The following is a 15855-nucleotide window of genomic DNA, read 5'->3' as shown; positions in this document are numbered from 1 at the left end:
ATGTCAAACTGATTTAAAAATTGTATGTGTGGTGAGCCACATTAACACATTAGAATGGAGCTACATGTGATATGCAACAGCTGCAGAAATGCAAAAAAAAAAAAAATGTAAATCATTTAGGTAATATCCACATACATAATTACATAGAGCTATCAGGGACCTTTAGCTAATGTCTCAATGATATGATACAGGTGCCTGCTGAAGCACACATCATAATTTCAGCTGACTTCTGCTAATACATCTCCTGTGAGCTAATGATTGCTTTGAGGAACATTTTGCCCTTTCCGTTTGGATATATCATTGGCCAAGTGCCCAATAATAATCTACATGCCTCTTTCATTTACATATTGGAGTATTGTATCATTTTGGGAATAATTAAAAAAGATGTTTTGCGGCTAATTGATTTGCACCTCAGCAGATGACCGTTGACCATGCATGCTGCTGATGTCTATTTGTACATAATGAGCTTGTGGTGGTGATGCCAGCTATATACAGTGCCATGACTCAATATGTGTGTTCAGTGTAGGCAGTTACATTCATTTCCTAATGACAACCCTAGAGCTGAATTGTTTATGTGAAATACTACATGCAAAGTGTTTCCTAAACATCACTTTTGTTGAGAGCTACAGAAAATGTTTTGCATCGATTAACTAAAAACTGTGAAAATGATGAGAAATCCTTGATTTTTTTCTTAGAAAAATAATTAAATAAACATCCCTATAAACATATTTTATTTTCAGCATCTAAAAAAATCTCTGACTCTGATTAGTATTTCATTATGCAATTTGCAAGTCAACTCTTTTAACCTCATCTGTGATGTAAAATCAAGTCTTTCGTGAATTAAATTATTAAACGTCACTGTGTATTGTGTTAATATGCTTTTTGAAATGAATTGCACTATTTCTGAAAAACTTTAACGTTAACGTTAAAATCAAAAAGTCTACATTTTGCTAGATTGTTTGCTCTAACCCGAAATGTTTTGTAGATAAGTTTACTATTTCGGACTAAAGTAACAGTCATCGGGTTCGGACCATACAGCATCTTGGGCTGCAGGCGAACTGTACTCACATACTTTTTGAACCCATTGGTCTTCCGTACTGTATTTCCAAACAACGGGCAGGGACAGGAAAAGCCACGTTGACGAAATCACAAAAGTTACACAGCAGAGGAACCGAGCACAGATTGCATTTAGGAAAGAAAAGGAAGCTGGAAAAAATATATAAAAAATCATTCCGTTTTTACTTTCTTAGCAAGCATTCGTAGTTAACAGCCATGTCCTCGCCTCCTCAAGCGAAAGGCGAAATGAAAGGCGGACATCTCCCTGCAGGTATTGTTTACAGTATAGCAGTTTATCTGGGGAAAAAACAGCCGAATCAGGCTAACCTGCGGCTACTGCTAGCCTAGTACTAGTGCTAACATTACCTGGCAAGGTGGATGGCTAACTAGCAAGTAAAATGAGCTAGGGGAGCACATCTCGTCAGTAAACGTGCAGTGTAGTACTCTGCAAAATATTTACTTGCATGCATATTATATTAAATTTGCATTGTGTTTTGTTTTGTAACGTGCACAATAATATTGACATATGATAGCTGTTCTTGCTAGCTCGTTAATGCATAGAGTCGAATAATCTTACGCTGTGTATTCGGTTTGATTGCTTTTCTTTAGCTAGTTTAGCATGTTATCAGGAACTGGGTAGCTAGAGGCCTGTTGGGTATATAGCTGGTAACGTTAGCTGGCTGGTTAATTTACTGACACGATTTGGCTAACGTTAGCGTGCTAATGTTAGCTAAATTATCTTTATCATATGAGCTTTGTGTGTGAATTTTATTCATCGCTCTATCAATTTTTTAAGCGGGAGCACTTGATAGCTAAGTACAGTCAGCGTGCTTACATTCCATTAAGTAAGAATAGGTATAGTTGTGTATTTATGCAATGCTGGCTAATGTTATGGTTGCTAACGTTAGAGAATGTAAAGTGGAACAGGTAACTTTTAAGTTTGATGTATAGCTAGCTATCTGATTTGCCTCGTTTAGGTTGCTGAGCAGAATAACTGTGGTATACTCAGGTTAGCTAACTGTCATACATTTCCATGTAGATATACCTCTATACTTGTAGTCTGTTGAAGTATTGGTAGGTCTGTAAGCTGCACTACCAGTGGCAAAGTTGAGGACCTATCTTATATCTTTGATGGACAGTTCGCTGTCTTCTGATATGGAGTGGGTGTTAAATTCCTTTCTCTGTTAAAAGTGAATGTTGATTGCGTGCCTTTTTCTCTGAGAGTGAAGGCAGGTGGGATGAGGATAGTCCAGAAACACCAGGTCACCGTCCCTGAACCCGAGAAGGAAAAAGAGAAAGAGAAGGAGGAGAACGAGGGCGAAGAGACGGAGAAAACCGGGTATGATCCAGCGTGTTTAAGGGGTGGATTCACTGCACGGCGATCCCGTTGTCCCTCACTGAAGTGTCTGATATGCTGTGCTCTGTCAAAACTAGGACGAACGGCTGAAATAGGTTCCTGCCATATTTCTTTACAATTCTATAAGGTGATAGTGTGTACTCTGAGAGGAGAGCAGCCACAGTTATCTTAAAGCAAATGAAAGTCGGGCATACCTTGTGCAATGAAGCTGAAGTTCACATCTGTAGCCACAATGTTAATATCCTTTGGCTCATACACCTAGACAAATACTAATATAATTAATCAATATACAATTCCTCTCTTTGTAAACTTGGTTTCATTGGATACTGCGCAGCTGCTATTGCTTTTATCACAGTGATATACATACTGCTTTTGAGTGCATGTGCTGGTTAAGTGGGCACGAAGGTCCAGTGTACATGCAAGTGTAAGGACATGGGGCTACATTCAGGTTTGTGGTCGCCTCTTGCGCATGCACAAAAAAAACGCATGCTTACTGTTGTGAGACTAATTTCCCCCGACAGACAGTTAGGGGTTGGGTTTGTTGATTTACGCAGCAGTGCACACCCTGGCATTTTGGCCTAGCCTGCTGGCGGTGGAAGTTGATGCAGGAAAGCAGATGCTGGCATTCCTCAGATTTTTTCCCCTGATTTTTATCCCGTCCCGGACATTGGGCGGTGAGTTTAGCAGAGCTAGGTTTCACCATCGCAGGCATTCTGTGGGTAGGATTTCAGACCTGCTGCGGATCTTTCTGTTCTGGGATTTGTCCCGAGTGTTCGAGGGGAATGGCACTGCCCCCTGTCTTAAGATTGTACAACGTCTTTCTTTGACCTTGGTTGTTATATAGGCAGACGGTCCTATCCAGAGCATCTCTCATGGCTAACATTTTTTTTCACGTGCAGTCCATTTTTGCAGCTGACTATTTACTGAGTCGATCTAGGTTGTATACCTTGTTCAAGGTTACACTTGCAGTGCCTTACGTGGTCTGCAGAGTTGCAAGCTCAGTTCCCTGGCTGACGTGTGCTCCATGCTGGCCCCTCTTAATGGGAGGGCAGGATTGGGCTGAGGCGGTTGGGGGCGAGTAGGGTTTGGTTGTGTTCCCTCCCTGCGGTCTCCACCAGCACACCACAGTGGGACTGCACCTGCCCTTATCCAGCCCTGGCTGTTAGAGTTAAGCCGTTCACACAGCTGGAGATGTACTGACCGGGTTAGGAGCAGTGCCTTCCTCGGTCACACGGGAATCAAACCAGCAGCCATTAAAGACTCCCTGTGACTGTGGCACCGTGCTCTCTCTTTCGCTCTCTCGCTCTTTCTCTTTCTTGCTCTTTTTCTTGCTCTCTCTCTCTTTTGCTCTCTCACTCACTCTCTTTCTTGCTCTTTTTCTTGCTCTCTCTCTCTTTCGCTCTCTCACTCTTTCTCTTTCTTGCTCTTTTTCTTGCTCTCTCTCTCTTGCTGTCTCACCCACTCTCTCTCTCCCACGCTCATGCACACACACACACACACTTTTTGGCTGGTCTCTAATGGCTCCATTGAAGAATGCTAAGAGCGTGTGCATGTGCATTTATTGCGTTTACATGTGTGTGTGTGTGTACGTACGTGTGTGTACGTACGTACGTTCGTGCGTGTGCGTGTTTGTGTGTGTATGTGTGTGTTTGTGTGTGTGTACGTACGTATGTGTGTGTGTGTGTGTACGTACGTACGTACGTACGTACGTACGTGCGTGTTTGTGTGTGTATGTGTGTGTGCGTGTTTGTGTGTGTATGTGTGTGTTTGTGTGTGTGTATGTGCATGTGTGTGCGTGTGTGAGTTTCACTCAGTTTGACATTTCCTTGCATTAGGGAATGCAGCTCACAGGCTTTCTTGGTTTTTTATTGCTGGAACTTAATGCATTCCATGTTGCTATGCAGCTCTTTACTGTTCCCATGGAACAAAATATGTTAGACATAATTACTCTCTTACAGCTCACATAAATAAAGAAAGCCAACAGAATTATAGTGCAGGGACCAGAAAGATAACTGCACTGCAGATATTTGAGTGCCTGAAATCACTCTTACTTGCCTGTGTTGTTTTTTTTGGTCGTATATGTTGCCTTAGGCTAAACAATACATTGACCCAACAGTTCTTTTTTTAAAATGGAAATGATTCCTTTTTGGCCTGCTGACTGGCAGTCTTAAGAACTGCTGAAGTACGTGAATGTGAACCAAACCGGCTGTCTCGGCTCGCTTGTTGTGTCCGGATTCCTGGTGCTTTCGTATTTGCATTCAGAACCCTTTGACAGGGCTTCAGTACTCGAATGCGAGCCGAAGATCATTTAAAGCGGGCCCGTCTGCGGCCCTGCGCTGCCCGAGACGGCTTTCCCAAAATAATTACGAGGTCTGGCAACGCGGAAGACTTGCGAGATTACCCCGGGCCTCGCAGGCTGCATCTGATATGACGGGCGGGTTGAGCCGCATTACCGTGATTAGAGAGAAACCGCGTCTCGCGGGCGAGTGTCGCTGACGAAACGAAATGTCAAATGTCTGCAATCCTTAAATCTCTGGCTGACACCACCCCGGGGAAATACACCCTGGAGCCGATGCCTGAGCAGCCCTGATGGGAGATAGCGGCGCGTTTAGGTTGTGTGCCGTTTGGGACTGTGCGCTAGGCTGTGGCCCGGAATTCAATCAATGTTTGTCCTTCATTTTGATTTTGCAAATAAACACTGGTGATATCAGCGGCGAACCTGCCGAACAACGCTTTTGCATTTAGCTTAACTTAAGGGAAAGGGTTGAATCCAGTCCACAGTCATTTTCCTGTTCATATGAACAGTCGGATTTGTCAGTACTCCTGAACACCTAGTGCCTGCGTTGAATTTGTTTGTTCATTTGTTGTGGCATGATCCTTTCCTTTTTTTTTTTTTCCAATGGGAGGCACTGCAATTCTAATGCACTGTGTGGATCTCTCCTTTGTTTCCTGCATGCTCTTCTCTGAGCCATAAGTCACAGTTATTTTATCGGTTTTTGGCCCCAGGACATGGAGGGGAGCCACTTAAAGTGTTTCTGGCCGGACCCCTAACGCGTGGGAGGCTACAGCCTGTTTCTGCGTCTCCCTGTCCCTTCTCACCTCCTCCTGTAGTCGCCCCCCCCCTCCCCGGGAAACAGAGAGTTATTCTATTGTATTGTGTTCCGTGCTGGTGGGAGTTCTCAGCAGGGGAAGCGTTAACAGCTCCTCGGCCTCCTCTGGCTCTGTGTTTAGAGGGGATGCCCGCTCTTTGAGGGAGGCTCGCGTCTCGCGCGCCCCGGCGAGGGTGCGTATCGGGGAGGGAGCGTCTCGCCTCCCTCGCCGGGATTCGTTCCGAGCGAGCGGGCTAACCCAGTCATTTGCCCGGGCTTAAGTGGATCCGTTTCGGGGTAGGCCCGCTTCTCGGATCAGGTTCCTCCCGACGCCGTGTGTCGGATCACCGATTTCCATCTGGGAGAGAGAGGGAGAGAGAGGGAGAGTGGGTGGGGGAGAGAGAGAGGAGGAAGGAGAGAGATAGATAGAGAGAGAGAGAGAGATAGGGTGGGAGGGAGAGAGGAGAGTAAGAGAGAGAGAGGAGAGATGGTGAGAGAGGGTGTGTGAGAGAGAGAGAGGAGAGAGATAATGAGAGAGAGAGATTGGGTTTGAGGGAGAGAGGAGAGGGAGAGAGAGAGGAGAGATAATGACAGAGAGAGATAGGGTGTGAGGGAGAGAGAGAGAGAGATAGGGTGTGAGGGAGAGAGGAGAGAGAGGGTGGGAGGGAGAGCAGAGAGGGGGGAGAGAGAGAGAATGAGAGAGAGATGGGGTGTGAGGGAGAGAGAGAGAAAGATAATGAGAGAGAGAGATAGGGTGGGAGGGAGAGCATATAGTGAGAGAGAGAGAGACATATGATGTGAGGGAGAGAGAGAGGAGAGAGAGAGAGACATATGATGTGAGAGAGAGAGAGAGAGAAAGAGAGAGACTTTAGCCCCAGCCCTTATCTGGGTGCACCGGCAGTAGCCCTCCCCGCGCTGGCTGCAGAGCCCTAATCTCTGCATCAGGGCAAAGTCTTCTAGAAAATCCTGAAATGGGGCCAGCGCGGAGCGGCGGCTAATGGCGGCGCTTTGCGGCTGATATACGGGGCCTGAGCCCGCGATAGCTTATCACGCTGCGCAGCCAGGTGCTGAGTCAGCCCTGGGGTGAGCGGGAGCGGGGGCGGGGTTTGGGGGCCCGAGCGCTGTCATACGCCTCCGAAGAGCATGTGCTCGGGGGCGGGGCTTCTGCACGGCCGAGACCTTCACATCTGCCCAAAGACAGCTGGTGCCTGCGTGTTTCACACACACACACACACACACACACACACACACACATACATGCAAACGCACACTCAAACGTATCACATGCTAACACGCTAATACTCACAACCGTGCTACACAAATACATATGCTAACGTACCCCGGAGACACATGTTAACATGTGCTAACACACACATGCTAACACACACTCAGACTTTCCACACACATACACACACTTGCACAAGTGCCCGCACTCAAACAAGGAACACACACAAACATGCTAACACAAGCAAACAGACACACAGACAACCTCTGACACGCTCAAACACAACATGCACGCGCACACACACACACAAACATACCACACATACCCCCCTCAGGTACACACATACCATAGACACATTCTCACGCGCGCACACACAACCTCATGCATGTAAACGTACCACTCAGACGTGTACGCATGTACTGTATGCTCAGTCTGTTCAAACAAGTGAAACATATGTATTCTCTCTATCTCTCTCACACGCACACACACACACACACACACACACACGCACACACAGAACTCCACCCTCAGAGAAAGCCCTGAAGGACACTGGAAACAGGTGGTTGCTTGAAGAAGAGCACATTCCCAGGAACCCGTTGAGCTGGATAGTGTGGAGTGTGAATATGCGAGAGTGTTCAGAGAGAGCCCGTGTTCAGCCCTGCTCGGCTGTTTGGGCTGCAGTGTTATTCCCTGCGTAAGCGCTGCTTTCACCCCACTGGCAGTGCCGAGGTGGACTCTCCCATTTAAACAAATTTCACTTTTTTACCCCATACTCCGGCTAACGGGGAGCAGCGAGGCATCATGGGTACTCGCTGGTTTTTTTAGTTTGTAAATAGATCATCAGTATCCACACGAGATGTTTACCAGGGGGGTACACTATTAAGAACCCTTTAACACCCAGGGTTGCTTTGAGTTAGCAGGCTTCACAAAACCTAACAGCCGCATCTGGTCTCTTATCACAAAGGTTGTTAGCACCTTGCTAAGTGAAAACAGGCTTTGTTAATCAAGCTCTGTTCGTGTTCCCATAAAAGTGACGGTGTCTGCAAAAATGTGCCTACAACAGTACAGCATGGATTGTACTCAAGTAGCGCATTTCTCACCTGAGTAAAAAAGACTGAAATGGACAGGTATAATGGAGGGCTACGAAGAACATCATCAAAAATATCAAAAAGTAACACTGCTGCTGCCAACAAAGCCAGGGGGAAGAAATTGCTGATAGTGTAAATTTGTCAGTTAATATACCTTATTTACCTTACCACTACTAACAAATAAATGTACACTCGGACTAATGTCCTATGGTTTATTTCTAATGAGACGATTTTTTCATTCTAGATCTCCTAAACCTTACACTTGATGCAGGATATTTAAAATATTGCCTGAAGCAATCACACCAAAGTGTATTCATAAACTCAAGGGACTTAAGCCATTGTCTCATAATTAAGGGAAGTGGATATGGAAGGGTAGGGTTCAAGGAGCTTGCATATGTGCTACTCCCCCTGTTGAGAATCCATATCTTTTGTATAGTGTATCCACGGAGAAAGCCTGCAAATGAATTTGTTTTTTTTTTCTTCACCCTGTGAATATACCCCCAAGCTCTACGGAATCCTGCAGTGGTGCTTTTATGCGTTTCAATCCAATAGCCTGAACCTAACCTGCCCCGTTAGTTTCCTGTTAAAGTTACCATGGCGATATACCCTCATTTACAGTAAATCAGCTTCGTGGTTTGGAAAACCCAGGGTTAAAGCTTAATTTAGCTCGCTAACCCCATAATCTCTGCATACCAAGGCCACAGCCAGAGATCTTGCTTGATACTTAAACTAGCAGATCATAAATAATTGAGAGAGCAAGAGGTATGGTGTGTGGTTATTGGTTATTGGTGTGCAGTCATTGGCGTGCATTGGCATGGTTGTTGGTTTGTAATTCCTGGTTTGTAGTTACTGGTGATGTGTTATTGGTGTATGTTTATTGGCTTGTAACATCAGTCCTAAGTACAGCTAACATTTTTTTCTCCCCACGCAAGTGTAAATGAGTAGTTTCACAGCAGATAAATATACTGCTCAAGGGCACAGCAGCATCGACCCCCCACCCCCCCCCCATTGGAACCTGTGGCCTTATGGTAATGAGTGAGCGGATAGGGAGGGAGCAGGCAGCCGTGCGGTGGAGTACTGAATGTTTCCTAATGCAGTGTAAGCTGAGAGCGGGCCCTCTCCATGGTGCTGAAATCCCACTCTCGCTGAGCGCACCGGTCCTGCCTTTGCATGCACTTTTACTCATCTTGCGCACGCTCTCACACCCAGATCGATTTATAAAATGGTGCGCGGAATAAGTCTGGATGCGCACCGGAGACGCCCACAAAAAAACTGAGTGAGTTATGAAAACAAAGCTGGCGTGTATTAATTGTCATTGCACGCTGCAGTAAACACATTGTCATTCACGGCTTCCCTCCCGAATGGAAATTCCAGGCACTTAAATCGGCGTGAATTTTTAATGCCCGCGCAGGTGCTGCGATCCGGCTGGTGAATTGCAATTCTGAAGGGCCGTTTTCGCTCACGACGGGAAAGGCGCACCCCGCCTACCCCCGCTGCCCCTGCGACTCCGCGTAGGAGCGTGTGAGCGAGCGAGTGAGCGGCTGAGAGCGCGCGGGTTAGCGGTTAGCGCCGCGGACCGTCTGGGGTCGGAGGGGGCGGGGTCTGAAGTCAGCGCCCGCGCGCGGCTCGTTAAAGGCCCGGCTTTCAGGTGAAGGAGCTGCTTAACTCCCGTGTCGCCGAGAGCAACCGCTCCGGGAATCGTAATGTGTGTTTTTTTTTCTCCCCCCGCCGTCGCGTGGACTCCCCTCCCTCTCCTGCTGCACGGCTCTGCCCGTTACCATGACGAAGGTGAAATTTTTCTGTCAGCCACTTCAGGCCCGGCAGGCAGCCGGCCCATACAATTCAATATGTCAGCCCCGCCAGTCGGCTAGCGTACGTCAGCGCTGCCTGTCGCTGTCCGTTACAACGTCAGGCTGCTTTCTGCTGAGCCCGTTGTCAGTTAGTGCTGCGCACTGAAAGAAGTGAATATTTTATTTTTTTGCTGCGTCCTTTATCCTTCTGTGTGGGTTAGGAAGAGGGTGCTGGGTAGAACCGGGTGTTAGGATTGTGTTAGTTAGGGACTGTGTTGGTTATTGAAGAGGATTCTGGGTAGAACTGGATGTTAGGATTGTGTTAGTTATGGACTGTGTTGGTTATTGAAGAGGATTCTGGGTAGCATTGGGTATTTGGATTGTGTTAGTTATGGACTGTGTTGGTTATTGAAGAGGATTCTGGGTAGTACTGGGTAGCCTATTTGGATTGTGTTAGTTATGGACTGTGTTGGTTATTGAAGAGGATTCTGGGCAGCACTGGGTATTTGGATTGTGTTAGTTGTGGACTGTGTTGGTTATTGAAGAGGATTCTGGGTAGCACTGGGTATTTGGATTGTGTTAGTTGTGGACTGTGTTGGTTATTGAAGAGGATTCTGGGCAGCACTGGGTATTTGGATTGTGCAGCAGGATACCTGTGGGGCTGTGGCTCCACTCTGGTATTTATTTTTATATGTACAGACAAACCCAGCGGCCATGCTGTGTGTGTCTGTGCGTGTGTTTGTGCTATGTGTTTATGTGTATATGTGTGTGTGTGCGTGTTTGTGCTATGTGTTTATGTGTATATGTATGTGTGTGCGTGTTTGTGCTATGTGTTTATGTGTATATGTATGTGTGTGTGCGCGTGTGTGTCTGTGTGTCTCTGTGTGTGTGTGCGTGTGTGCAGTTGGAGTTTCCGCTCGGCTTGCTGCTCAAACAGGCCGTATATTCCCCCGCTCTCGCCCCCCCAGCTCTGCACACGCTCAGGCTGGTTTCCATGGAAATCGATGAAGGTCAGCGTCCTCCAGCTCCTCCCCCAGCCCCAGCTTCCAGAGGTGTGCGCTGCACCACCTCGTCTGCGTGTTCCCTCTGGGCACGCCCGCTGTGACCCCGCCCTCTGCTCCGCTTCCACGCCCACCTGACCTCGGCGCTCGCCACGCCCCTCCCCGCAGCACGAGCCTCGTTATGGAGCTTCAGGGACGTCTCCTCCCCCTCAGGGGGTCAGCAGGTCCAGCTTCAGCTCCCCAGCTGAAGCACAGGACACAGGCGTGGCTCCACCCGCCAGTCGCCTGTACCACAGATACCCCAGCTTCAGCGGGCGCGGCCGCACGCCGCCGCCGTACCCCCCCGGGGCAAACTTTTACCCTCGATAGCTTCCGGAAACATCCCGCTGCGCAAACGGCTGGTCTTTTAAAATGTCCGCCCTGCCGTTCGGCCCGTGGGAGTGCCGGCCTCCCCGCGCTGCTGAATAATGCACGTGGCGGAAAGCCCGCGCCGCGCCGGGCGTGACGGGTGCGACAGCGCGGTGAAAAGCCGGCCCGTTCGCCCGAGCCCCAGCACTTCGTTCGGGGACTCACCGCAATCTGCCTGTCGTCGTGGTTACGGGGGTTCAGGTTTGGAGACCGGAGGAGCTCATTAGCACCGCAGACGCGGCTGGGATCTTTAACAAGGGGCCCGGTTACAGGCACGCGCTTCCTCCCAGTCCTCTGGGTCCTCTCCACGCTGAGAGTGTGTGTGTGTGTGCGTGCGTGCGTGTGTGTCTCGGGGGCGCTGTGTACACTCAAATCAAGGGGGCGTGGTATTCTGAAGTCACCCACACATGAAAAATTAAGGGTTTCTGCACCGAATGGGAAAGTGGCTCACTGTGAAAATGCCTCAGTCGAAACTCGCAAGTAAGCTTCCCTGTCCTTTCCTTCCCTCTCTCTGAGGAAACGGGGGTCGTTAAAACAGGAAGAGAAAGATGTTTACTGAAGAGCGTAGCTGGCATAATGTTAGTGGCATTAATCTCTGGGACTGCGTTGTACACAGCTGCAAATATTAATGAAACAGGACAGTGATTCAGTCCCACCTGACTACCCGATTGTGTTGCTTTAAATCTTAAATGTGTCTTTTTCCTGGGAGAGCCGGAAAAAAAGAGAATTAATCATCCATGTTCTCCCCTCTTCCTGTGCTGTGGGCTGTCAGTGGAGATGCTGCCACCCTCAGGTCAGCTGTGGTACTGCGTGAGCATTGACGCTCCTGTGCGTTAACTCTCAACACAATCCTACAGAACACATAGGAAATGGCAGCTATCAGTAACTTAGTGATTTTGTCCAATCATATGCAATCATTGCATTGAAGTTTCCATTGTGGCAAAATGTGAGTTGATTGATTCCTAACCACAGTGTTTACGTGCGGAGAGCAAAGGCTTGTTCGGCTCATTCAGGTTACTGATTGGCAGAATGCAGCAAAAAAGCCTCCTCTTCTTGATTTAATGAAGCCCCCCCCAGTAATAGAAACAACAGAATATTTTAACGTGACTGGAGCAGGGCTCCTTTCTCAGCTCGGAGCAGCCTGTTGTGTAATGGTTGGACAGTGTGTGGGAAATGTGTTTGCTGCAGCGCGCAGGCTTACATACATCTCGTCCTTCATCCCGCTCTTTCAGTCGCTCATAAACGCCGGCTTTCTCCAAGGCCAGCGGGGGCCTCTTCCTGTGCGTCTGTCTCCTGACTCAGAGCCTCTGTCTGGCCCCTTGTTTGTATCTGTCCGTCACGGCGCGCTGTCAGACCCGGCAGACTAGCATTTAAAGGTCAGGGAGACTTTTGTTGCTTTCACAAAGATCCGAACCGGGCTGAAGCCCATTCAGACGCGACGGCAGCAGCCAGGCAAGGCTCCGAGAGAAACACCTGGCCGGGCATGTGATGCAAAAGCAGTTCTGTCAGCGGTGGCTTTGCTCGCAGACCTACGAGTGCGTGGTATGCTTTATAATGAATACATTCATATGCGGAGTAGGTTTTATATGGCTGGATACATGAGAAAACATGGCAGACAAAAGTGGTACAGATATTTGCTAAAAATTCTCCAAACTTCGGTTATGGATGTAGCCCCTGTTCTGTATAACTGCACACTGAACTGTGTTTTATAAGCCTTCATGGGCTGGGCACCAACTGCCAGTTAAGGTGCGAGACGCGTAATTACAAGCAGTGGAAGAGAAAGCTGCTGAGTGCAGTTAGCTGCTGCTAAGTCTTACTTAAAATGGCTTAATTTGTTTGAATGGAGGGGCCGTTCAGTCTCCAGCAGTATAAAATCTGAATATTCTACGACTTTCAAGATTGAATATCTTGGAAGCACACGCACGCCGGGTTGCATTAAACTCCAGGTAATGTCTGTATAACAGACTATCTCACAATAGAGAGGTGTTTGCAAGCAATCAGGCTGTGAAATTAATCTCATCTGTGAATTATCTGTTAATCTGTCCAGGGCTGTTAAACTCACTTTCATTAATATTAATGAGGAATAATACTACTCTTGTCTTTTTCTATTTTGGTTGCTGTTGCTCCTGCCTAACGAACGTTTGACTGGCGGTCAAAAGTGACCCGTTATCTCACGTCTGCATGTTTTAGTGATGGCCCCATCTGTGTTGGGAATGCCATATTTGTGTGGTCAGTTCCCCTGATGGAAACACGGGTGATCATTTTCACTCTCTTCTTCTTTCTCCAGACCACCCAAGCCAACTGTGATTGTCTCAGGAGTCGTAACAAAGGTAAGCTTGTTTTTTTTTTATTGTTTTTATTTTATTTTTATTTTTTATTTTTTGTCATTTTATTTGATTTGAAGTGGTACCGTGCACCATGTCTCCATGGTAACATACCGCTAGACGTAGCGCTAATGTGCAGCTGTGGATCCAGGGAAATATATTGGCGTATATAATGACCCGCACGCAGGACAAAATTCACATTTCAGATTTTAATTGACCTTGATTCACTGTGAATTTGTGCTAATTAGCAAAATATAGAAACATTAATCTTGGTGAATATCTTTTGGATTTCGGTGCATCATAATGAATTGCTCTCATCACCGACTCGACCGGTTAGGAGCTAGCACTAAGTCTATTTCAATGGACAGCAATGATGGAAATTAATTCAAATAAAATACTTGTCGTTGACCGATTTGCAAAATATTCGAGAATTCAGGTCCTTAGCCTGCTATCAGCATGCACAAGAAATATTAGGCTGATCGGGCCAGTAGTGTGCTAGATTAGCTGCGGAAGGATACACAAACACACACGCACACAAACACACACACACACACATGCGCAAACACGCGCGTTTAAACGCATGATCCCCTCCAGGCTCCGCCTGGCGGAGATAAATATCCGTCATCACGCAGAAAAGCCAATCTGGGTCATTTGGAAACACGCACTGAAACTCGAGCGTTATTTAAAAACCCAGAAAGTGAGCAATCCCTTTAAGTGGGGGCTGAGTCCTGTGATAATGGCTCCCTGACCACTTCGGCTGGCTTTAGACGCCCTAACGAGCTTCGGAAACCTAAATCCACCCGATGTGGGGATGATCATTCCTGTCACGCGCGCCGAACGTGCACAAGACGCCCTTGAGAACGCGCGTCGTGCGGGCTCGCCCAGCAAGGCTGCTTCAGTATGACCTGCCGTCTGAGAGTAATGAACGCTGGGCCATCTGCTGAAGTGATGTTCTGTCCTTTAAGCAGAGCAAGTGCCCCGTGTGATAGACACAATTAGCCCTCTTTCATTCCAAGGTCTGTGTGTGGTGGTCAGCAAGTACAGACATAACTCACATACAGTTACGTGTACTCACAAAAGCGCACCTTGACTTGATGCCACAATGTAGCCTATTAACAATAAATAATATTTCATCATTTCTGCATGTCAGTGAAGGTGATTGGACTACCGTTAATAACTGTGATCAAAAACTTTTATGTTAATAACTGGAATCTCAAAGTCCAGTCCTGGAGGGCCGCGGTGCCTGCTGAGTCTTGGTGTGTTTTATCACTGAAGTGCGTAATTTAAGATGAAGAGTTTACACGTCTAAGTTGGCTGTTGATTGGAAAGAAGGAAAGCGCCGCGCCGCACTGTTCCGGTGCTGGAGAGCCCTGGTGCCGGTGGTGTGCGGGGAGCAGCTGACAGCCGTTCTGACCGCCCGCTGCCCTTCTGACCGCCCGCTGCCGTTCTGACCGCCCGCTGCCGTTCTGACCGCCCGCTGCCCTTCTGACCGCCCGCTGCCCTTCTGACCGCCCGCTGCCCTTCTGACCGCCCGCTGCCCTTCTGACCGCCCGCTGCCGTTCTCACCACCCGCTGCCGTTCTCACCACCCGCTGCCGTTCTCACCACCCGCTGCCGTTCTCACCACCCGCTGCCGTTCTCACCGCCCGCTGCCGTTCTGACCGCCTGCTGCCGTTCTCACCACCCGCTGCCGTTCTCACCACCCGCTGCCGTTCTGACCGCCCACTCTGTTGCCAGGGGGACCGGGACTTCACGCCGGCGGCGGCGCAGGTGGCCCACCAGAAGCCCACGCCCTGCGTGGAGAAGCTGCCTTCCGCCCACCACATCAACCAGCACATCCACCAGCCCCGCAAGTGAGCCACCAATCAGACGCCGGCACTCAGGTTACCCAGGGATACGTCGCCCACATTCCACCCATCCGCCCCCACGAGAAGCGGGCCCCCGTCAGTAACGCTACTCTACGCCGGGCAGACGCGTGGTCATGCTCCACGCTAATTACCTTTCCTTTCTCCCCCAGTTTAAGACATATACACCACATACTTGTGCCAAACAAAGTTAAGTGAACTGATTCCAGGGTTTATTACATTAGATTATTAATTTTATGATTTATCTTCAAATTACTTTTGGGACGAGTTGAATTGTTAAAAAAATGTATAAAAATCCCCACAAAAAAAAAAAAAACGTAATTAAATCATGTTTATTTCATGCTGGAATTAAGTACAGATCATGAGGCATTGGTTTGTCTTTTTTTCCTCTGGTTTTAAAATGTTGACAATTATTTTAAGAAATAAAATGAATAAGTGGAAAGATTTAACGAGTGGTTGTGATTGATGACGCAGTCTGTTTTTCAGAGCGTAGTGCTCGCGTTCGGAGTGTGCGTTTCCTGCGACGCACAGGAAGTTGCATGGCGGCGCGTGCCGCATGTTTCCCTGCGCGAGGCCCAGGTGTCCTTCTGGCGGAATTTCCCGTGCGCTCGCCAGGTGTGAGCGGGCAAAGGCGCACGCACGGTCAGCTGATT

The 15855-nt window shown here is 48.1% G+C and overlaps 1 protein-coding gene across 1 annotated transcript; it reads left to right on the top strand.

Moving 5' to 3' along the window:
- The first annotated feature begins 1098 nt into the window (after positions 1-1098).
- Positions 1099-15646, top strand: LOC135260844 (death-associated protein 1 homolog). Its single transcript, XM_064346471.1, has 4 exons — positions 1099-1327; positions 2281-2395; positions 13302-13344; positions 15075-15646. Exons 1-4 carry the CDS (start codon positions 1273-1275, stop codon positions 15192-15194), a joined length of 333 nt encoding a protein of 110 aa, XP_064202541.1. The 5' UTR covers positions 1099-1272; the 3' UTR covers positions 15195-15646.
- The last annotated feature ends 209 nt before the right edge of the window (positions 15647-15855 follow it).

The sequence above is a fragment of the Anguilla rostrata genome, chromosome 8, assembly GCF_018555375.3.
Source record: "Anguilla rostrata isolate EN2019 chromosome 8, ASM1855537v3, whole genome shotgun sequence".
Lineage (NCBI taxonomy): Eukaryota > Metazoa > Chordata > Actinopteri > Anguilliformes > Anguillidae > Anguilla > Anguilla rostrata.
Note: the sequence above shows the minus strand (reverse complement) of the source record. Positions and strands in the feature narration are given on the sequence as shown.